The sequence below is a fragment of the Brassica napus genome, chromosome C4 (genome assembly GCF_020379485.1).
Source record: "Brassica napus cultivar Da-Ae chromosome C4, Da-Ae, whole genome shotgun sequence".
Classification (NCBI taxonomy): domain Eukaryota; kingdom Viridiplantae; phylum Streptophyta; class Magnoliopsida; order Brassicales; family Brassicaceae; genus Brassica; species Brassica napus.
This window is the reverse complement of record NC_063447.1, coordinates 60,823,991-60,847,870: the sequence shown is the minus strand read 5'-3', so window position 1 is coordinate 60,847,870 and position 23,880 is coordinate 60,823,991. Positions and strand designations below refer to the sequence as shown.

Below are 23,880 nucleotides of genomic sequence, written 5' to 3'. Positions count from 1 at the left end.
TTTACTATGTAATAGCCTATTGGGCAATTTCCTTAATGGAATTATGTTGACAAAAAAAAAAAAAAGATATTCCCTTCGTTTCATGTTATTTGCTTTCGTATACTAAAATTTACAAAATAAATGTTGGTTTTCGAAAATTTGGATTCCATCTGACAATCTGGGGTTCATTAGAGTTAATAATTAGAGCTATTAACTCGAAATCATATCGTATGGAGTTTTTTTTGAAGTTTTTTTAGATATCTAGTCTCTTTCTTATTTCCTTTTATCTATTTCTTGCATGTTTGTAGAGTGCATAATCACGTAGTTATGCCAAGAGTATTCTGCATATTGTTACTCCTATGTATTGAACCTTGAAGTTGTTAAAAAAACCATAGAAAATAATAAATGCTATAAATATATAATAAAATAAAACAAAAATGAAATATTAAACTTTTAGAAATATATATGCAAAAACCTTAAATGATATTTAATTTGAAATAGAGAAAGTATTTTTAAGACTAAAGGCAATTAAGAAAACTGCAGTTAGATCTCCATTACCTAAAAGGTAAAAGAGTGAATCAGAGATGTATTGCAATATGTGGTAATATTTCCGACTATAACCAAAAACATTGTTAGTTCCGTCGTTTCGTTTTATAGATTAAAATATCATTAATCTGGAAAAAAACACTAAACTGTTTGAAAATTGTAGTTTTGATGATCAGATATAATTCTGAAACCCCCACAAAATTGTATTTCGCACCACTTAAAACATTTCGATACAATCACCAAACTCTTTGCATCTCTATATAGACTTTAACATAACATGTATAAAGTCAGAGAATAACAAGTAAGATTGGATATGAATGAATAGTTTGAATATCAAATATTACTATCCAAAATATATCCGTGAAAAGAAAAATGAGATATTGCATATATATATATTCGTAATGTTGAAAATTTGATGTGCATGCTAGTTTGATTATCAGTTAGTTTTAAACTTTTAATAAAACGTCTACTTATTCTGATTGGCTATTGCCTAACTAAAAATAACAACAATAATGGTTATTCATACATAATTATTGTTCGAGTACTGGCCTCCTCATCCCGTGGGAGGAATTAGGGCTGGGCAAAAACCTCGGAGCAAAAAAACCGAACCGAACCCGATCCGAAAAAAACAGTATCGAATCCGAACCGAAATTGATTAAATATCCGAATGAGTTCAAAATTTTGGTATTTATAGAACCGAAACCGAATCCGATCCGAACCAAAATATTTCGGGTATCCGATTATATCCGAAATTGATTTATATACCTATATATATTAATTATTTTCTGATTTAATATATATTAAGAACATCAAAATATATATAAGATACTTTTAAGTTGTCCAAAATACTTATAAATATATACAAATAATCAAAAGTACATGTCTAAAATAGCTAAAGTATACTCAAAACACCAACAATACTTATTGATTCTCAATCCAAATATTCAAACCAAATCAATTTATATGTTAATTTTAGGTATTTTGACATATGTTATTCAAATTTATACGTAATATAATGTTTTGTTTATAGATTTTGAGAAATTTAAAGTATATAATGAATTTTAAAATTTTTAAAACAATTTAAATGGGTTATCCGAACCCGAACCGAACTCGCAAAGATCCGAACCGAATCCAAACCGAAATTTATAAATATCCGAATGAGACTGAAATCTTTGAATCCGTAAACCCGAACCGAACCCGAATCGATACCCAAACGTCCACCCCTGGGAGGAATACACTAACTCTCCCAACTAATCATTATTAGTGATGATAATTCGTCACCAATACTCAATGGTGCGGCACCCACCAATGTACTCATCCAATCCAATTGTAAAAATGAGAAAGCATTATTTTCATGCACGATATAACTTTTAGATCATGTAAATAAACAAGACAATATAGAGCATGTCCAACACCAAATTAAGACCAATCATTACATTCATAAGGTTGTTATCCTAGAAAAGAAATTATCATAGTGAAAATTCTCGTGAGTAGCGATCAGCAATGTGAAAATTTTAATACTACCAATTGGTAAATGTAAAAAATAACAAATGACACGTGTATAAAGACAATAGGCGTGTGAGAGTAGTGTGAGAGTAGTAGCAATAATGGAAGGGGCCCGAGTGACCAAACTTGTGAGTGTGTTTGCTTTGTGGTGTTTTGTCTGCGTCTCTCCCTCTCTTTTTTTTTTTTTTTTTGGTCAAATGTCTCTCCCTCTCTTTTATTTGCTTTCCACGTGAACACTTACCACACTCTAATCTCTTGTTGCATCCACAGGGGGCAACTTCTTCCAGCTCTCTTGTATCATACATGAATTAATTATCTTTGGTTAGTATCTCTCTAACATTTTCAGTGCAGTGAAATTCGAGCTGCTGGTTTGTATTTTCATATATTCATATTTTTTTGTTATAGTGATAGGGCACACAAAACTACATATTTATTCAATGAGAACTTGCTACGATGTCTAAAGTATTCCATATACAACAACGCGTTTTCTTAATAGCCAAGAAGAGTAGGAGGTCTGACATCTCCATCAATATGTTTATGACAAAAGTACATCGTCGGTAGTTGTACTATATGAACTCCAAACAGAAAAATATGGTAGGAGGCAAATACATAATGCATGGCATATGTTTTGTTACATTGTACGCTTTTAGAAACTAAATGGCATGTCGGTGATATACAAAGATAAGTTTAAATAAATATTGAAATGTGAAGACAATACATGTATAAGATTGTGAATAATTCATCTCGTCGTCACTCGTCAGTTAGGTCTGAGATGAAGTGTCATAAACAGTTGAATCGATTTAGTACTCAACATATATAACTCAATCGAGATATACAGTCAAAGTTATGAATTATAAATAAATCTATATTCTTCATTTTTAGTACCAAGAGACAAACTTCAAGAGAAGAGCATATGGTGAGATGGCTACCGAATAGAGAGAGATATGTGTTGTTTTCGATAAGGTTTGGTGATGTTGAGTCTCTCGACATTAGATTGGAGGGGCAACATATTCTCCTTTCGTTATAAACCATAAATATATATATCCTCATCACATTTATATATAATATATTTGTGTCAGGAATGAGATAGTCTTGTTTGCAAGTATATGAATATCGATCGTTTTAACCAAACAAAAAAATCAAGAGTATATCACTTTCTGAAAATGCTAATTTCAAATCTGTATATATGGTTTTGTGTGTTGTACGTACCAACTTGTAAAACAGAGAATAACAAAAATAACAAAAGTTGACTTAATAGTATTACGATATACTTAAAGTTATATCTATCATGGTATACGTCAAATAGAGACGTTTGGAAGATAGAGAGCGAGCTACAAGTCAAATGATATGAACAAGAGAAAACAACCGAACCTAAAAACTTGGTCCATTGTCCGACATATGGGATGTTACGAACCGTAGATGCATCTTTTTCTTTCTGACATCTATGTTTGTGGCTCTTCTTTTTTCTTATTTTAAACATTTCCTTTTTTATTTCTAGAAATTTCGGGTCCAGCTACTTGCTACTTGGAACCTTTAGTTTCAACTTTCGAATAAGAAAATCTAAGATGGGACTGTAGACGTTGGATAATATTTTTTTCCACAAGTTATTTACGAAAAAAAGACAAGTGTGACACATTATTGTGCGAGGTTTTTAATGAACGGAGCGAACCAAGAAACCCATTGTCAAGCCCAATAATTTATCCAATAGGTGAAGACAAATGAGGCCATATGATAACGTAAGATGCCCAGTTTACTGGCCATTGTGTCGATGTATTATCAATCAAAATAGGACTCCAAATTATTTAGGGGACCCAAGAAAAAGATTGTAGACTTCTAGTACGGTAGTATATGTCAATATTACCGACATATCACCCACAATTCTTTTTTTTCTTCTCCCTTATCTCCTGTATATCATCAACATCTAAGAACATGTTTATCGGGGCATTTAAAAGGAAGCTTAGAGGAATCTAATGATTTAATTAAATGAAAAATAATCAGAAAGACAAAAACCGATGCTTAGCTTAGGTAATTTGTGATCGAATTTAATGGGGATTTAAAACACGTGTCACGTAAGCAGTGGACTGTGTTTAAAGATGCTTTTATCTTTTTTTTTTTTTTTCTCTTCTTTTTCTCTGATTTTCCCGTGTTCTTGTTTTGTCCGTCGAGAGAAAATAACAAAATCGAAGAGATTCCTCCGCCTTCTCCGCTCGAAACCGACGATCGAAACCGATGACGACTCTCTTGTCCTCCCGGAGTCTCATCTCTTCCCACTTGCCTGGTCTTCTCCATCAGATCAAAGATCGAAACCGAGGACTCTCTTGTCGTCACGAAGTCTCGTCCCACTTGTCGGGTCTTCATCAGATCAAGGATCGAAACTGGTGACAGACGACGTCTCTCTGGCTTCTCACGGGGATTCCTTCGCCATCTCCGCCGATACCGAGGACGACTCTCTTCTCCTCACGGAGTCTCGTCGTTCCACTTGTGTTGTCTTCTCCGCCAGATCAACGATCGCTACCGAGGACGGACTCTGTCTGGCTCCTCATGGAGATTCCTCCTACTTCATGTGAGGGTCGAGGACTCTGTCCGTGTTGACGGCGTCTCCTCCGTTGGAGATAAGTTCACAACTATTGACATCTTTCTCCTTTCAATTCATGAATGCATGTGATAGTAGTTAAGTTTTGTGTGTCATTGTAAAGCTTTAGCCTTTGATCAAAAATTGTAGGCTGCTTAAATGTTTAGTGTGCTTGGTGTGATTGTTTAGTAAATGAAAGGCGATTGTTTTTTTCTGATTGTTTAGTTAATGAAAGGTGATTGTTTTGTCTGATTGCTTAGTAAATCTTGAAACAAGTATTGAAGATCAGATAGGACTATATAGTGTCATGTATTGTTGCTGACATCTCGTTAGATCATTTTTTTTATTTGTCCAAACAAGTTGATGAATCATGTGTCGTGTATTGGTTATTTGGGAATGGTAATTAAGGTTGTTTATACAACTGAAATCAGTTACGTATATATAATTGTGTTTACTGTGGTTTGCGTAGATAAATCATGTGAGGAAGGTCAGAGGAGAATGAGGAGCCAAAGACAGGCGGGATGTTGGAAGCAAATATCAGAATGAGGAGGCAAAGACAGGTTTGTTGTTTTTTTCTTAATTGCTTTCTTATGCATAGTATTTATTAGGATAATAAATGTTGGTTATAGTTAGGTTGTGGTTGTGATGAATGCTTCTGATTAATGACTGTGATGAATGCTTGTGTTAGTGGTAGATAACTTTAACTCTGACTAATGACTGTGATGAATGCATGTTAGGTTTGTGTGGTAGATAATAAATTTCTTAGATAGATAGAAGAGTAAAAGCAATTAGCTGTCCAACTAAGTCGATCTTCTTCTCTTTTCCTCTATTAAAACCGAACCTTTCTCTCTAGTTTTTCATCTTCAAAACACATTTCTTTTTCCTCTCTTCCCTCACTGGTTAGGAAATGGATCAGACATCCAATTTTGTTGATCTGTTGAACAGTCAACAAGATACTGTCCATCCGTATGCTAGTTTTTCACAACTCCCTACTCAAACTTCATCCAATTTTGGGAATATTATGAGGGCATGTATCATACTTCATAATATGATAGTAAAAGATGAACGAGATGGACATACCATGCGAAATGTTTCAGAGTTCCAACAAGGAGAAGATACCGGAAGTTCACATGTCGATCCCGATATTGAAAAAGAATTCCATGAAGTGCTCACCAATATGATGGGACGTCGAAGACAAATTCGTGATCCACATACAAATCAACAACTGAAAAAAGTTTTGGTTCAACATTTATGGCATAAATTTGGACGTGATGAAAACAACAACTGAGTTTGGAAGTTTGTTTTCGATTTTTTCTCAATTATTGTACTAATCTTTATTTTCATTTTTATTTTAAATTTCTACGTTTTTAATGTTATCTTTTAATGTATTATAATTAATAAATGAATTTTCTTAAATTTTTTTTTATTAAGAACTCCAACTTAAAAACTCTCCATTGGACCGCATAAAATGGGAACACCTTAACAAAGATCCTTAACCCCACTAAACATTAAATTTAATATTAAAATTTCATTAGCACCCCTTTTAAGTATCTGGGGTTAAAGATGCTCTAAGGTATTGTGTGATGTTTGACAATTTATTATCTGAGGTGATTTGATTACTAACAAATCTACCATGGTTACGAAGGGTGTGGTTTGTTATATAATAGACGAAACAGATAAAAAATAATAGTGAAAATGAACTGAAAAAGTAATATGTTGGAGTAAAAAATTTCAATTCATCCAAAATTGAAAGAAATTTTACTCTATCTTATCCTCTTTTAAAATTTGGCACAAATGACTTCTACATTTTAATACCTTGATTAGTTGAAATGAAAGTAAACCAGTTGATTTTTTTTCACATTTTCCTTTTTATTCTAGTTGTGCTATACAGTAAGACTTTAAATATCTTTTCAAATACGAGGTCTAACCAGATTGCATTCTTCCAGTAAACTACTAATGTCTCGATTTCAACAAATAAATCAGAGATTTTTCCAATATATTGTACATTTTTCAAAGAGAAAATACAGTACCCTGCAGTTCAAAAATATGGTTCAATGGTGATTTATTTCATATTATTTTCAAGTTTAAATTGTGGTTTTCTATACTTTTAAATGGTTTATTTGCTGAACTATAAAATACTCCCTCTATTTTTATATGTAAGTAGTTTTAGCAAAATAATTTTTTTTCACAATATAAGATGTTTACACAATCCAAAGCAGCTTTTACATTTATTACATATGTTGTGACCAATCTAATAATCCATACCTTTTTATTATTGGTTAAATTTATGTATTAAATGTTATTTTTTCAAAAGTAACAATTTTCTTAATATTATCTTTTTTAACTAAAATTACTTACATATAAAAACAGAGGGAATATATAATTGGCATTGAAATATGTGCACTTTTAAAAAGTGTACGATTTATTGGTTTTTTTAAAAGTAATACAAATTATAATTATTAGATAAATTACAAGAAAGAAAAGGGAATCAATTAGGCCAACTGCTCCATGCTAAAATGATTAGTTCAGTGGACCCTGTGAATATACAATAATATGTCAAGACCCATATCCTCTCCATCTGAATATCCCAATTGGTTCCATCTCTATAAGTTCTTTCTATGGTTCGGCGTACTATTATTGCTTTGATTTTGATGATCATCGATTTTCATTTTGTGAACAGATTATGATTATATGGTTGTACTTAAACAAAAAAACCAATGCAAGGAAAAATGATTACTATTCTTTTTATTTAAGACTCATGGATTGTATTTGTATATGATCTGCATGCAACGTATAGAGACTTTATTACAAAGTGATTTGCATTGATTCTCTAGTAAAAAAAAGAGTGATAGAAAGGTTTCTTTTGAAACTTGAAGAAATGGAAAAGTCTAAAAGCTTAACAAAGGAATCTCTCTCGTCTTCCACTAGTTCGTAACTTTTGTAATACTCCCACATGGAAGTATTAAGAATTTTTTTTTTTTTAGTATATTGGTACTAACTACAAAGTACTAACACGTAACTGTTTGCTCCATTAAAATTTTTTTACATACTTTGACGTCGAGGTTATGCTGTAATTTTTTGTGTTTTGAATTTGGATACGGTGAAATATTGTTTTTAAAAGTTGAAAAGATGTTGACAAAAAAAAAAAAGTTGAAAAGATAAACAAAGCGGATTTTAGACACACGTGCTAGACTGCTAGTGCGCGACATTCTTCAACCGAGGCAAATCAATTCGTCAAACCCTGCCTGTCCAAAGCTGACCCTCTCATTATTAAATTATTACTTGTTTAATAGAAAAGATAATCAAAAGATTTACCGACAAATCAAAAGATTGAAAACACGCATTAATAAGAAAACTCAGATATATTGTGATTAGTTACATCTATAGACTAGGATCTAATGTTAATGACAAACAAATTCATCTATAGAGTATTGAAAGAATGCCTTTATTAGTCAAGTAGTTAACGACTATATTTACGTTTTTTTTTTCCACTGGAACTCAAGTCGGATATTCACCTTATAAGACTACAAGCAATGGAGGTGTTGAAACTTTAATTCAACAGTTTAATACTTACAATGCATGTGTTGAAAGGAGAGTTGAATCATAGGTGGATTAATCATAGTTGAATATTTTCAACTAGTTGAATCGAACATGGGTGGAGAGAGAGAGTCCACGTGTCATATTATTATTAGAGTTAAAAATTGAAATTTGAGGAAGAAAGAGAATGAAATAATTTATTTTGTTTTTTCCACCTCCATTATTTGATGTCATTTATTTCATAGTAAATTAATTTTTATATTTATATTTTAATCATAAAATTTCATCATTTTTCATACTCTATTAATAGAAATTTGTTTCATTTTATTTGGACATATATTTATAAATAGAGATTAATCTCACGTTTAACCAAATGCAGTGGTGTGTTTAATCAAACGTTTAAAATGATTTGGCACACAACTAGCTGAAAAAATTAAACCCGTTGAGAGGGAGAGAGACAGTCTGATGTGGCATAGTTCCATTGGCCAAAGAGAAAGTGGTTCTGCCGACTTTTCTTTGATTGGCTGTGTTTTAGATTTTTTTTTTTTCCTCTTCTACATTATTTCATTCAATTATTGTATATTAAAATATTTATTTTAAAAAAAAATTATATCAAAATTTATCATATTTCATAGTCTATAAATAGAGACTTGTTTCATTAGATTTGGACACAGAAAAAAAAACCATCTTTAGCCTCTCATAACTCTCGTTTCTATATTTTTTCTATCTTCTTTGAAAAAATGGATCCCAACAAAAACTCTTCTAATAATATCCAAAACCCTTCAAACAACCCTTTTAACTATCCGAATCCCAACAACTATCCATTCCAAAATCCGTTTCCTAACCCCAACCAACCCCAAAACATACCAAATTATGGTTTTCCACCAAGTTTTTTCACGCCATCGGCTGTTCCAAACTACCATCCATATTATGGTTCGCCAATGTCATATTCATCTCAACCACCCACTTATTCTTCTACTCCAACGGATAAGGAAATTGCTTCGAATGTTGGAGCAACTGAATTTCCCGAGTTTTCTACACAAATGACTCTTGGTGGTATAAGTGGGGTTAATGAAGCAACTCTTGGAGCAGACAGTTCAGCCTCTGCTACCCGAAAAAGCGTCAAATGGACAACTGAGCAAAATTTGGTGCTATTGAGTGGGTGGATCAAATACGGAACAAACAGCGTTGTTGGCAGAAACCAGAAAAATGAATCATTTTGGGGCAAAATTGCTGAGTATTGTAATGAACATTGCTCATTTGATCCTCCGCGCAGTGGAGTTTCATGCAGAAATCATTACAACTACATGAACCAAAAATTGTCAAAATGGATTGGCGCTTACGATAACGCTAAGCGTATGCAACAAAGTGGGTGGTCGGAGCAAGATGTATTGGCGAAAGCGCAAGAAATCTATTCAGGTGGTGGTACCGGAAATTTCAATTTAATGAAAGAATGGATCGCTGTCCGTGATCAACCACGTTATGGTAGTCAAGTTGGAGGGAATAGTGGCTCTAAAAGCAGTGGATCTAAGAGAGCCCACGATAGTGATGCTAGTGACTCTAACTCTGTTGGATCCACTGCTCGTCCAATGGGAAGGGATGAAACAAAGAAAAAAGCTAAAAAGAAAGGCAAGAGCGTAGCCCTGGAAGTGGTCAACGAAGATTTTAATGAATTCAAACAAATCAAGGCTCAAGAGTTTGAACGCTTGGAAAAATTAGCCATGTTGCAAGAGGAGGCAAACGAAAGGCGAAAGGAGGCAATCCAAAGGCAAGAGGAGGCAAACCAAAGGCAAGAGGAGGCAAATCAATTGATGAAAGAAAAAACTCGGGCTAAGAAGATGAAGATGTGGCTGAAGCTAAGTGAAAAGGAACATCTCAATGACCAGAGCAACGAGTTGTTCCAACAGTTGAGCTACGAATTATTTGGAAAATAATTGTAGTCACAAGTGGTTTCTGCATCATCCCACTCCATGCTTGTCTGCACCATGTCACTTCATGCTTTTGTAATGTTTGTTGTAATTTTCTTCTTTAATAATGTTGTTGTCTGTTGATGCTTTAATAATGTATTGTTATGTTATGGTTTAATAATATAAAATCTTATCCGTCAATTTCGGTTTTAAATGGGAGAATCTTATCTTATAATCACTCAACATGGTTAATAAAGCTGTCGAGTGCCCGTGACTTTTCAATCAATGCTATCCGTCAATTTCGGCTTTAAATGGGAGAATCTTATCTTCTAACCACTCAACACGATTTAATAATGCTGTCGAGTGCCCGTGACTTTTCAATCAATGCTATCCGTCAATTTCAGTTTTAAATGGGAGAATCTTATCTTCTAACCACTCAACACGATTTAATAATGCTGTCGAGTGCCCATGACTTTTTCTTCAATGTAAAAATCTTATCCTCCAACCACTGAACATGATCTATCGATTTCATTGTCTTATAAATAAAGACTCATTCTTTCATTGATGTACCAATACCACAATGAATCCATCGGAAATTCCTTTTGATATGGATCCTTCAGAACTTCTTTTTGATATCGAAGCTTACAAAAGACAATCTGAAATTGAAGAAAGGTATATCCTCAACCAGTTTAGAGAGCGTCGAAAGAAAATAGAGGAAGACTATCCACCTCGTAGCAAGAGGAGATACCACAAAAGAGATCATGTACGAGCAAGTGTATCTGAGAGCCCCAACTGAAGATGACCTACAAAGAATTTTGCATGTTAGTGAAATGCGAGGGTTCCCGGGAATGATTGGGAGTATTGATTGCATGCACTGGGAATGGAAAAATTGTCCTAAAGCGTGGGAAGGACAATATACTCGGGGAGACAAGGGAACTACCACAGTTATTCTTGAAGCGGTCGCAACCCATGATCTATGGATCTGGCATGCTTTTTTTGGATGTCCAGGCACATTGAACGATATAAACGTTCTAGATCGTTCACCAGTGTTCGATGATGTTGAACAAGGAAATACTCCAAGAGTGAACTTCTTCGTGAACCAACGACCTTACAATATGGCGTACTATCTAGCTGACGGTATATATCCTTCTTATCCTACTTTCGTCAAATCGATTAGGCTTCCACAGAGTGAACAAGACAAGTTATTTGCACAAGTTCAGGAGGGATGTCGAAAGGACATTGAACGTGCATTCGGAGTGCTGCAGGCTCGATTTAAAATCATTCGGGAACCAGCTCGCTTGTGGGAAATTTCTGATTTGGCTATCATAATGAGGTCATGTATCATATTGCATAATATGATTGTTGAGGATGAACGAGATACATATGCTCAACTCTGGACCGATTATGATCAATCTGAGGCAAGTGGATCTAATGCCCCACAACCATTCTCGACCGAAGTGTTACCTTCATTTGCAAATCACGTGCGTGCTAGATCTGAGTTGCGGGATTCAAATGTGCATCACGAACTGCAAACAGATCTAGTCAAACACATATGGCAAAAATTCAGCATGTTCCGTGGTTAGAAAGATTTCCAAGTTTGTGAGTTGTGTTTATTGTACTAATTATGTTATGTGTTTTATTATTTGTGTTGTGTGCTTATTAATGTATTGTATTAAATTTTAAATTTTCGTAATTCTATTTTTTAATAATAATTCTTTATATTTCATGTCTTAAATAATTGATATTTTTATTAAAATTATAAAATTAAACATAAATTATTTAATCATTTATATAGCTCTTAAGTATTGTAATTTAATTTAAACTAATAATAATTATTAATATGTAATTACAAAATAAAAGATGTAAAACAAAACAAAAAAATGGAAAATAAAAATTGTAGGGTAGGGTGTTGAATTTTATTTTAAACAAACCATTGTAGAGTATAAAAAATGAGTGGGTGTTGAATTATTAGTTGGAAGAGAGAGAAACTGATGTGGAAGAAAGAGAAGATGATGTGGAGGGCGTTGTGTGTTGAATCTATTGTATATAGTCTAAGAGTGTTAATTATAAATGTGACATATTTTATTTAAATAATGTCAAAAAAAAATCCAACAACTTTATTTTCTTTTATCAAATCACTAGTAGAACTATTGGTTTTCGTAAACTGTAATTATGAGTTTTTTTTTTTTTAACTTTGTAATTATTGATGCTCTATTATCAATATCATCGTCTAAACTCGTTTCAAAAACTATAGTAAATCCTCATTATCTTCCTGTAATAACACTCCTTTTGTTTGCATTCTTTAAAAAGACAACTCGTAAACGGTAACAAGACAAACTTCAATTAAAGCCTTCTTCACAAAATGTTTTCCCTTAAAAACCACTTCCTCTTTCACACTAGCCAAAACCGCTTTAGATATTCTCTCAAAAGTATCCACACAACCACTTGCTATCTCCTTCTTCCAATCTCTGTCTACTTCTTCATCTACCTGCTACTGGGTTAGTGCCTCCTCTCTGTCTTCCTCTTACATATTATTATTACAAAGCTTCATTCTCTGTCATTCCTGGGTCCCATTTTTTAAAAGCTTAAAGTCTCTGTTCTTACAGTCGAATCTTTAATTGCTCCGGTCAAGTTTTTGATACTAAGATATGATTTGAAAACTTGATGTGGGTCCAAAGGTGAGACCTTTAATTACCTGCCAAACATTTCAAGATTAGATCTTTTCTCTTTTCTCTCATGATGCTGAGATGAAAACAGAGATGAAGCTTCTTCTTCGAGCTCTGTTCCTCTCTCTCTCTCTCTGCCTCCTCCCCTTCGCGGCTTCAGAGATTCAGCTCGGTTCCAAGCTCGTGGTTGGTGAAGAAAACGCCTCGTGGGTATCTAAAAACGGAGACTTTGCGTTAGGGTTCTTCAACGTTCCTGATTTGCCTAACCGGTTTAGCGTCGGTATCCGGTTTAACTCCCAATCCATCCCCTCTGATCAAAGGAGAGTCGTCTGGGTTGCTGGAGCTGGTGTCTCCGTTTCAGACAACGCCTCTTACTTCGAGCTTAGCCCTGATGGAGATTTGGTTTTGTTTGATTACTCTTTGGGTGTACCGGTTTGGACCAGCAAAACGAACCGGTTCTCTGTTCAATCTGTTTCCTCTGCTTTGCTAGGTGACGATGGTAACCTTGTGTTGTTGAATGGTAAGGAGGAGATTGTTTGGGAGAGCTTTGACACTCCTGCTGACACTCTACTTCCGAACCAAAAGCTGAAGGCTTTTGAGATGCTTAGAGCCGCTAGCGAGAGTTCTAGGTCTAGCTATTACAGCCTTCACATGGTGGGTTCAGGGAGGTTGGAGCTGAGGTGGGAGAGTAACATCACTTTCTGGTCAAGCAGCAACCAAGAAGCAGTCAAGTACAAGAACATTAGTGCTGTTCTTACACCAGAGGGAGCTCTTCTTGTCTCTCATCAAGACATTACTAAACCTGTTTGGTCTGTTTTTGGAGAAGACCACAACGACAAAGTGAAGTTCCGGTTCCTTAGACTAGACCGGGACGGTAACCTCAGAATGTACTCGTTCCATGAGTCTTCAAGGTCCTGGAGAACTGTCTGGCAAGCTGTTGAGAATCAGTGCCGTGTCTTCGCCACCTGCGGATCGCAAGTTTGCTCCTTTAACGGCTCAGGAGACTCTCAGTGCACTTGTCCTTACAACACCTTTGCATCCAAGTGCGTGACGCCTTACCAGAAGCTAAGCTGCAAGTCTAGTTTCAGAATGGTGACGTTCGAGAACATGGAGTTGTATGGGATCTATCCGGCTAATGATTCTGTTGTATCTCCTATTAGCTCACTGAGATGCAAGAAGATGTGTTTGGAGGATGATTCTTGCACTGCGGTTACTTACAAGAACGATGTGGAGAAGCCTCAGTGTCTGATAAAGCTGACTAGATACGTTAGTGGATACTCTGATCCGTCTCTTAGCTCGGTGTCTTATGTTAAAACGTGTTTAAACCCAGTGGCTGTTGATCCTTCGAAGAGGGAAGTAGTGGGGACTGTGACGAAGAAGAGTCATAGTGTCTGTCTCTCTTGTCTTCTCGGGGTAACTTCCACTACGTTTGTGTTGTTTCTTGCCTTCCAGGTTGGTGTCATTGTGTATGTTTATAAGAGGAAGAAGAAGGAAGCTGTGAAGAGAGCTGAACGGGTGAGAAACCCCAAAGGAGTGGTTGTGTTCTCTGTTGATGAGATCAAGGAGATGACTAATGACTTTGAGGATAACATAGGACCAAAGATGTTCAAGGGAGTTATGTCCGAGAACGAACTTGTTTTGGTTAAAGAGATTGAAGGGGCGTTGACAGAGGAGAGGAAGTTTAGAAGCTCTGCGGCGAAGATTGGGACAATGCATCACAAGAACTTAGCTAAGCTTGAAGGCTACTGCTGCGAACGTGGCAAGAGGTTTCTTGTTTATGAATACGCGAAGAACGGGTCTTTACTTGACCATCACGCTAAGAACCTAACGTGGAGGAGAAGAAACGATGTTTGCTTAAGCGTGGCGAAAGCTCTCTTCTATCTCCACTCGGAGTGCAGAGAGTTCGTCAGTCATGGGAGCTTGAGCCTTGGGAACATTCTGATAGGTGAGGAGTTTGAAGCTAAGTTGACAGAATATGGATTTGGCTCGTGTGCTGCTGATAAAGACGTTGAGGATTTTGGGAAAATGGTGTTAGCTTTGGTGACTGGTGGGTATGAGGAGGAGTGGGTGTACAGAGAATGGATTGAAGGGAGGGGAGAAACCGTTGTGGACAGAAGTTTAGAAAGTGGTTTTGATGTAGAGGAGCTTGAGAGGGTTTTGAGAATCTCTTTCTGGTGTGTTCAGGTGGATGAGCGGTTGAGACCGTCTATGGGGGAAGTGGTTAAGGTTTTGGAAGGTACATTGTGTGTTGATCCACCGCCGCCGCCTTTTGGTTGTGTAAAATCATCGCCGAGTAACTCATCAGGGTCTGGTCAGTCTTTGTATGAATCTGTAAGAGAGTGAAGTTAAGTGTTTGTATAGTTTGAGGTATCTGATTTAACAAGTTGTAGTGAAGGATGATGATGATTCTTGTTTCTTTTTTTATTAAGGTTTTACTTAGGTTTTGATTGGCATATTAGATGATAAAACAGTAGCAGTATACTGCAGAAACTGTATTTTTTGCTAAACTGTTTGATTAAATGATTGGTAGAACAATATGCTATTTAAAATTATTATAAAAATTAGTATATAATATTTTATTATATATATATATATATATAATTTTAAAGATATATAATTAATTTATGTTATTTAATAATTTAATAATTATGTTTGTATCGAAAAATATTATTTTAAAAATAAAATTTACAATTTACAAATAAATGAATTAATTATATATATTTTTTTAATTTTATAAATTATAAACGCAAATGTTTTTCTAAAAGCTTCGTATAAGAGCATTTACCAGAAATTAGTAGGAAAGTATTCGTATTTAGTAAATATTTTTCTAAATGATTTTATAACAACTATTTATTGGATAAATAACGTTTATGCTAATGCTTTATCAATAAAGCCTCTAGTCTTTGATGCTGTTAAAAAAAAGAGGAAAGTGTGTTTTGCCTGGTTCTGTTGATAGGCTTGTGGATCATGGCAAATCTTGGGCTTGATAATTGGGCTAATCTTGGGTCACTGATTGACATAACATGTGGTTTGTCATTCTGACATGTTCGCAAACCTTTGCAACTTGGTTAACTAACTGATAATCTTTTGAGCAGTAAGTAAGGTGGCATTCCTTTGTTTGGTTCACAAGCAGTAAACTGTATACCTAAGCACTGGTTCATTTTGTTGGGTCGCATCAAAGGTGTAGATTCTACTATTTCTTAAAGTTAAGTCCAACTATAATATCAAACTAGAGAGGGAAAATTCCGTAAAAATACACCAACTATTTATCTATTTCCACTTTAATACACCAACTTTTAGAGTTACCACAAATATACACCAACTAATTTGTTTACCCATTTCAATACTTTTAGATTAATGCACATATATTGTTATTACATTTTTATACATTAATATATGTTTTTCATAATTAGTGTTATATATTTTAGATAAGTCGTAATATAACTAATTATATTCAAAATATATTTTTGGTACAAATATTCGAATCTGTTTCAGATACATTTGTTATTTAGATATCTTTAGGTTCCTATACATCAGAACCGAACTCATCCAGACCCAGAAAGATCCAACCCAAAACCCACGCATAAATTTATAATATTCAAATGATACCCGAAAAGAATAACCCGTAACTAAATTTATTGTCAATGTTCATGTCTAACCGATTTAATAAACTAATAAAAAAGACTATTTCTATGTGTTTGGATAAATTAAGTGAAATAAAAAGAGTTTTCTATTTAGTAAAATAAGGGGGGCATATTGGAAATGGAATTTGTATGGAATCTGAAATTTTTTAAAGTTCAAATATTTTTAAGAGTTAACAAAATTTGATGAATTTTTGCCATATGTATTGCATAAATTGTCATTGATTATGATTGAATAGCATGAATTTTCATATATGTTTTTCTTTCCAGATTTATCTTTCAATAAAAATACTTAATTTTTTTTAATTTCAAGAAATATAGTTATTTGATCTTAAAAATAATTTTTATTTATTTTTTAATATTTGAATTTGTCTTGTTTGATTTTTGTTTAAAGTTTTATAAGGTCAACCTACGATTTTTTCATGATTCTTGATTATGTTATCTTTAATAATTTTTTTATCTTTAAATTTCTTTTTACAATTATCTTTCATATGACAACAAAAATGTACACAACTTTTTGCGTTTGTATATTTGTGTTTTTTGTTACATAGATTCTAAAAATCTTATGAGTATAGATGATATTTATAAAGTTGAGTGTTATGAGTAAAACTAGAGAGAATTTATGTCCTAATAACAAGAGAGTTTACTAGAATTAAAAAATCAATAAAAACTAAACTTTTTGAATAACAAAAGATTTTATATAGAATTTAAAAGTCCATAAACCAATAACAAAGGATTCTAATAAGATTGTAAGAATACATAAACCAATAACAATAGAATCTCTAAATTTTATAACTCCTTCAAAATTTAACTACCAATAACCCCCTCTAAGTATATGGAGTGAAAATTAAATGACAATAAATGCAATACATTTTTATTATTTTGATTTAAGTTATTATTGTATTCACAAAAACATGCTTTTGAATTATGTTTTTGGTTACGTAATTTTTCACTGATTGAAACTAAAATAAAAAAAAAAGTTTTTGTAGAACAAACTAAACCGAATGTTAACCATAGGCAAAACCCAGTTATTTTACATTTTTGATTTTATAATTGGGAAAAAGTTAATGTTGATTAACTAATAAATAAAAATATGCACTATTATTATTATGGTAATATAATTACTGATGTGATGTATTGTTAAATTAATATAATTAATGAAATTGTTAAACTGAGTGGAATATAAAAAGAAAATTAATGTAATTATATTAATAAAATTACTAAAAGTATACTATCTATGTTTCCAAAAAAATAATATAATTTATAATGTTATTCATGTTTCTAAACAGTACCAAAATATACTTTATTTTTAATAATATAGATTTAGTGATATAATTATACCAAATATGATATTTTGGTGTTAAACTTTATCCTTCGTTTCAAATCCTAGCAGTAAAATTTTTTGTGTCAATTAATTTGTTTATTTACGAATTGTCGTGCATAAATCTCCTAGACATTATTTACAAAGTGATTTTGACACATGTTATCTCTACAATCAATTTCAATAAATAAATGTGACAAATGGATGATAGAATTTGATGATATGGCTTATGGTTAAATGTGACATGAACAATTAAATTTAATGCTTAATTAAAATTTTGGTAATCTTTGTAGAATACAATAATAAATTATACATCATCCTTAAAGTAATTTTATTCAAATATGACATTAATTAATATAATAATAGAAATTTTCAAATTTCGAATTTTTTTTTTATAATTACACAAATTTATTGCTAAAAAAGATTTAAAATTTTGTTTCTAAATTATAAATGTTTAATCGTAATATCTACAAATTTTTAAAATATTATTTAGTTTTAATTTTTGATAATCATAAAAATTTATATCGAAATTTTTAATTAATTTTATACAAGTTTATTTAATATATTTTGTCCAAAAAAATAGATAAAATAAATTTATAAGATTATAATTTTAAATATATACATATATTTTTTTAATTTTAATTTTAAATAAACAAAATTGTTTATTTTATCTTTATTTTATCATTAATTAAATCAAATATTAAAATATTGGTAAGAAAATAATAAAATCTATAATAATAGTAAATTTTTATTTTTCAATATTACTAAATTTTAAAAAAAATATTATTGCACATGGTGGAAGAAATACCAAGTCATTTTGTAAAAAATATGGGAAAACAAAATAAATAGACCAAGGTAGATCTCCTTTGCACATGTAAAAAATAAATATGTAAAAAATACAGCTTGTCATTACTGAGTGTGCTGAAATATCCGCACATTTTTTTTAACGTCTGATTAATTATGCTATTACAACGCTGAGAAATATTACATAGATGATTTTACAACCGACAATTCTACCACCAGATGAGAATACACGTCTAACTGCGTTACTCCGAGCCGTCCTATGAGATCCATGTTCGATGATATGCTTTGCACCATGCTGAAGACCTCTTGCGATCCTTTTTCTCTATAATATGCATAATTTGCGTTTTTTTGGGTTTGAACCCTAGACCTCTGGGTGTAGAAGCATTAATGAACCATTAGTCAAACCAGTGGACTAATGGGGCTTCCACAATATCGGCACATTAATTTGCGGATCTTCTTTGCACATGTATTCTATCATAACACTAGGGGGGGGTTATTGGAACAAGAATTTGAATGGAATTTAATAATTTTAAAAGTTGAGAGATTCTTAAAATTTAAGTAGAGTTAACAAATATCTTCTGAATTTCTAGCAAATGTTTTGTATGTATTTATATTGAATGCTATGGATTTGCATAATATATTTTTTTCAAAAAAATTCTCTTTATAAGGTAATATAAACAAATCTCTCTTTCTAGAAACTTTTCAATTTTAGTAGCTTGATTTTGAATTGCATCACTACCAATTGAAACAATGATTTATGTCTACGGTGTTTCTGGGAAAAGAAATATATTACATTAGCTTTCTACAGATATATGATGAAAGTATGAGTGAATAACATCATCGATGAAAGCAAAAACACTTCGAATAGCATCATCACCACTTTAACATCTTCTTTTACAATTTTGTTCAAGATTTTTATCAGCTTTACTTCCGTTGTTTTTTCTTCTTGAAGCATCCTTCTAGACTGTGAGTTTATACGTGTGAGTTTTATAACATAGATTTTAGAAATCTTATGGGTGCAGAAGATATTCTCAAAGTTGAGTCTTATGAGTAAAAATAAAAAGAATTGACATTCCAATAACAAAATTTTTTAATAGAATTGTTAAATCCATCATAAGTCAACTTTTCCAATAACAAAAGATTTTGAATGGAATTTAAAAATCTGCATCCCAATAACAATGAATTTTACTTAGATTTTAAAAGTTCTTGTTCCAATAACAATGAATTCTCAAAATTTTGTAATTCCTCTAAAATTCTTTTCCCAATAACCTCCCTAAATTCTAGAGCAAATTAATATTGTATATATATATATTAGCTTTAATAATTTAATACATTATTTTATATTTTATCACATTTAATTTTTTATGTTCATTGTTAATATTTTATAATTTTATTTTCATTATTTAACTAAAATTTTTATTGTTTCTTAAATTTAATTTTTATATTGATTTATTTATCTTATTTAAATATTATTTAAAATTAATTAAAAATGAAAACATAATAATTTATTATTTGTTATAATTTGATAATACTCATTTAGTTATATTATTAAATAAAATATTAATAAAATAATATTTTGAATAAAAAAGAAAATAGTATGATACTTTGTTTTCAGTTATGAGTTAAAGCTAATTAATAATACTAATATATTTATAATTATATGAAAAAAAAATATTTGATGTCACGACTCACGAATAGTATACTAAATTGGTGTAATCACAATATATTAAATTTGATAGGATAATGTTATTTTTAAATTTTATTAGAGATGAAATGTTTGTAGTTGTCTTATAACTCTAAGATATGCACCTTTTATCTAAAGCTCAAAGACATTATTGATTTTGGGCATAACGAGATAAAATATTCTTTTATGATCTTCAAAATTATTAGTGGTATGCCCTTTTTCAAAAAAAAAAAAAATATTAGTGGTTATATTTTTTTATTTTGTCATCGCTAAAACTAATTATATGTATTAATTATTTAGCAACTGTTTCAAAAATAGGCCTGTTTTCAAAAAAAAAATTGTTTCAAAAAAATTTAGAAGAAGTTTTTTTAAAGGGATTACCATTAAATCATCAAGGGCCCGATTTCTATTATTTCTTTCGTTTGTATCCAAAAATCTAAACTTTTTGTCCAATCAAGATCTATCTCGCAATCATCCCTCGTGGTAGGACAGCATACATTAAGGGTGTAACTGGTTTTTCCGCTACCACCCGTAAACGCAGCTTTTGCGGTTGGTAGCGGTTGTTGGCGTTTTGCAACAATCACTCAAACCGCTCTAAACCGCTCTAAACCTCATAAATTCAAAACCTGATTCCAGCTAGTGTTTGCGGTTGCGGACGGTTGCGGGATGATAATTTTTTTTTCTTTTTTTTTAAACAATACAAATACAAAAATAAAAATATTCAATAAAAATTTTAAATTGGAATTATAAAAATAAAAATATTTTCTATAATTTTTAAATGGAACAAGAATTTGAATGGAATTTAATAATTTTAAAAGTTGAGAGATTCTTAAAATTTAAGTATAGTTAACAAATATCTTCTGAATTTCTAGCAAATGTTTTGTATGTATTTATATTGAATGCTATGGATTTGCATAATATATTTTTTTCAAAAAAATTCTCTTTATAAGGTAATATAAACAAATCTCTCTTTCTAGAAACTTTTCAATTTTAGTAGCTTGATTTTGAATTGCATCACTACCAATTGAACAATGATTTATGTCTACGGTGTTTCTGGGAAAAGAAATATATTACATTAGCTTTCTACAGATATATGATGAAAGTATGAGTGAATAACATCATCGATGAAAGCAAAAACACTTCGAATAGCATCATCACCACTTTAACATCTTCTTTTACAATTTTGTTCAAGATTTTTATCAGCTTTACTTCCGTTGTTTTTTCTTCTTGAAGCATCCTTCTAGACTGTGAGTTTATATGTGTGAGTTTTATAACATAGATTTTAGAAATCTTATGGGTGCAGAAGATATTCTCAAAGTTGAGTCTTATGAGTAAAAATAAAAAGAATTTACATTCCAATAACAAATTTTTTTAATAGAATTGTTAAATCCATCATAAGTCAACTTTTCCAATAACAAAAGATTTTGAATGAAATTTAAAAATCTGCATCCCAATAACAATGAATTTTACCTAGATTTTAAAAGTTCTTGTTCCAATAACAATGAATTCTCAAAATTTTGTAATTCCTCTAAAATTCTTTTCCCAATAACCCCCCTAAATTCTAGAGCAAATTAATATTGTATATATATATATATATTAGCTTTAATAATTTAATACATTATTTTATATTTTATCACATTTAATTTTTTATGTTCATTGTTAATATTTTATAAGTTTATTTTCATTATTTAACTAAAATTTTTATTGTTTCTTAAATTTAATTTTTATATTGATTTATTTATCTTATTTAAATATTATTTAAAATTAATTAAAAATGAAAACATAATAATTTATTATTTGTTATAATTTGATAATACTCATTTAGTTATATTATTAAATAAAATATTAATAAAATAATATTTTGAATAAAAAAGAAAATAGTATGATACTTTGTTTTCAGTTATGAGTTAAAGCTAATTAATAATACTAATATATTTATAATTATATGAAAAAAAAATATTTGATGTCACGACTCACGAATAGTATACTAAATTGGTGTAATCACAATATATTAAATTTGATAGGATAATGTTATTTTTAAATTTTATTAGAGATGAAATGTTTGTAGTTGTCTTATAACTCTAAGATAGGCACCTTTTATCTAAAGCTCAAAGACATTATTGATTTTGGGCATAACGAGATAAAATATTCTTTTATGATCTTCAAAATTATTAGTGGTTATATTTTTTATTTTGTCATCGCTAAAACTAATTATATGTATTAATTATTTAGCAACTGTTTCAAAAATAGGCCAGTTTTCAAAAAAAAAATTGTTTCAAAAAAATATAGAAGAAGTTTTTTTAAAGGGATTACCATTAAATAATCAAGGGCCCGATTTCTATTATTTCTTTCGTTTGTATCCAAAAATCTAAACTTTTTGTCCAATCAAGATCTATCTCGCAATCATCCCTCGTGGTAGGACAGCATACATTAAGGGTGTAACTGGTTTTTCCGCTACCACCCGTAAACGCAGCTTTTGCGGTTGGTGGCGTTTTGCAACAATCACTCAAACCGCTCTAAACCGCTCTAAACCTCATAAATTCAAAAGCTTATTCCAGCTAGTGTTTGCGGTTGCGGACGGTTGCAGGATGATAACTTTTTTTTCTTTTGTTTTAAACAATACAAATACAAAAATAAAAATATTCAAAAAAAATTTTAAATTGGAATTATAAAAATAAAAATATTTTCTATAATTTTTAAAAATTTAAAACTATAAATTTCTAAATATATTTTTATATTTATTATAATATTATGATTTTTGATATTTTTATAATTTTATAAAACATAAATATTGTTAATTTATTACTTAACCGCTGTTGCATTTGTTAGTTAACCAGTCGTAAATATCCCGCAAACGAAACAACCGCTAGAACCAGTCGTACAAATCTCTTAAAACCGCTAGAAACCGCAACCACCTGCATCCGCAAACTCCCGCAACCGCAACCGCAACCGCAACCGCTGCGTTTGAACCAGTCAGGCCATAAATTGAAAAAACACATTCAATATTCTGCCCTAAAGGTAAGTGTGTAACGTTCGAAACTTATCAGGTATGAAAGATACTCATTTGAATTTAATAAAAATATTTGAAAATATTTATACTATTAAAAAGAAAGTATAAATATGAAACTAATTTAAAATTTATGTAAAATATTACAATTTATTCCATTAACTTTTAATATATTTAGGATATCATTAAAATTATTACATCATATTAAATTTGATCAACATTTAACTCGGTTTGTAACTAAAAAGATACTCTTTTGAACATTGCATATCAATTAAAATGTTTAATTTCTCTGATTTAAAGTTCAAAGATAGATATATTTTTTTAATATAATAAAATTTATAATAATTTTCAGTAAAAGAAGATTTACAAAATTATTACAAATTAATACTGATTTAAGTTTATGAAAGATAATAATTCAAAGTTACAACGTATATATTATATTAAATTTGATCAACATTTAACTCGTTTAACTAAAAAGATACTCTTGTGAAAATTGCATATCAATATATTTTTAATTTTTCTTATTTAAAGTTTAATGATAGATACATGTTTATTAATTTAAGTAATAGAATAAATAAACAACTATTAAAAATTAATATTGATTTTAATTTATCAAAAATAATAATTCAAATTAATAATATTAAAAATTAGGTCAATCTATATCTATTAAATAAAATTAATATCTATTATTCCATCATATGATGGATCTG

At 30.9% G+C, this 23,880-nt stretch overlaps 2 protein-coding genes and 1 pseudogene across 4 annotated transcripts; all 3 read left to right on the top strand.

Moving 5' to 3' along the window:
- Positions 1-7,812: 7,812 nt before the first annotated feature.
- Positions 7,813-10,103, top strand: LOC106355567 (glutathione S-transferase T3-like). The gene has a single exon (XM_048755228.1). It carries the CDS (start codon positions 8,881-8,883, stop codon positions 10,072-10,074), a length of 1,194 nt encoding a protein of 397 aa, XP_048611185.1. The 5' UTR covers positions 7,813-8,880; the 3' UTR covers positions 10,075-10,103.
- A 667-nt stretch (positions 10,104-10,770) lies between these two features.
- Positions 10,771-12,350, top strand: LOC125585690 (annotated as a pseudogene).
- A 44-nt stretch (positions 12,351-12,394) lies between these two features.
- Positions 12,395-15,166, top strand: LOC106391750 (G-type lectin S-receptor-like serine/threonine-protein kinase SD3-1). 3 transcript variants are annotated; one of them, XM_022701560.2, is made up of 3 exons: positions 12,462-12,545; positions 12,654-12,725; positions 12,805-15,166. In XM_022701560.2, exon 3 carries the CDS (start codon positions 12,807-12,809, stop codon positions 15,054-15,056), a length of 2,250 nt encoding a protein of 749 aa, XP_022557281.1. In that variant the 5' UTR covers positions 12,462-12,545; positions 12,654-12,725; positions 12,805-12,806; the 3' UTR covers positions 15,057-15,166. The 3 variants fall into 3 exon arrangements, with proteins under 3 accessions (XP_022557280.1, XP_013687905.1, XP_022557281.1); XM_022701559.1 differs by lacking the exon at positions 12,654-12,725 and having other exon boundaries at positions 12,395-12,545; XM_013832451.3 differs by having other exon boundaries at positions 12,419-12,545; positions 12,654-15,166.
- Positions 15,167-23,880: the final 8,714 nt, after the last annotated feature.

Coding starts and splice junctions, on each gene's coding strand:
- LOC106355567 (XM_048755228.1), top strand. CDS start 8,881: ATGGATCCCAACAAAAACTCTTCTAATAATATCCAAAACCCTTCAAAC.
- LOC106391750 (XM_022701559.1), top strand. CDS start 12,410: ATGTTTTCCCTTAAAAACCACTTCCTCTTTCACACTAGCCAAAACCGC. Junction 12,546..12,804: donor CTTCATCTACCTGCTACTGG/GTTAGTGCCTCC, acceptor AGATGAAAACAG/AGATGAAGCTTCTTCTTCGA.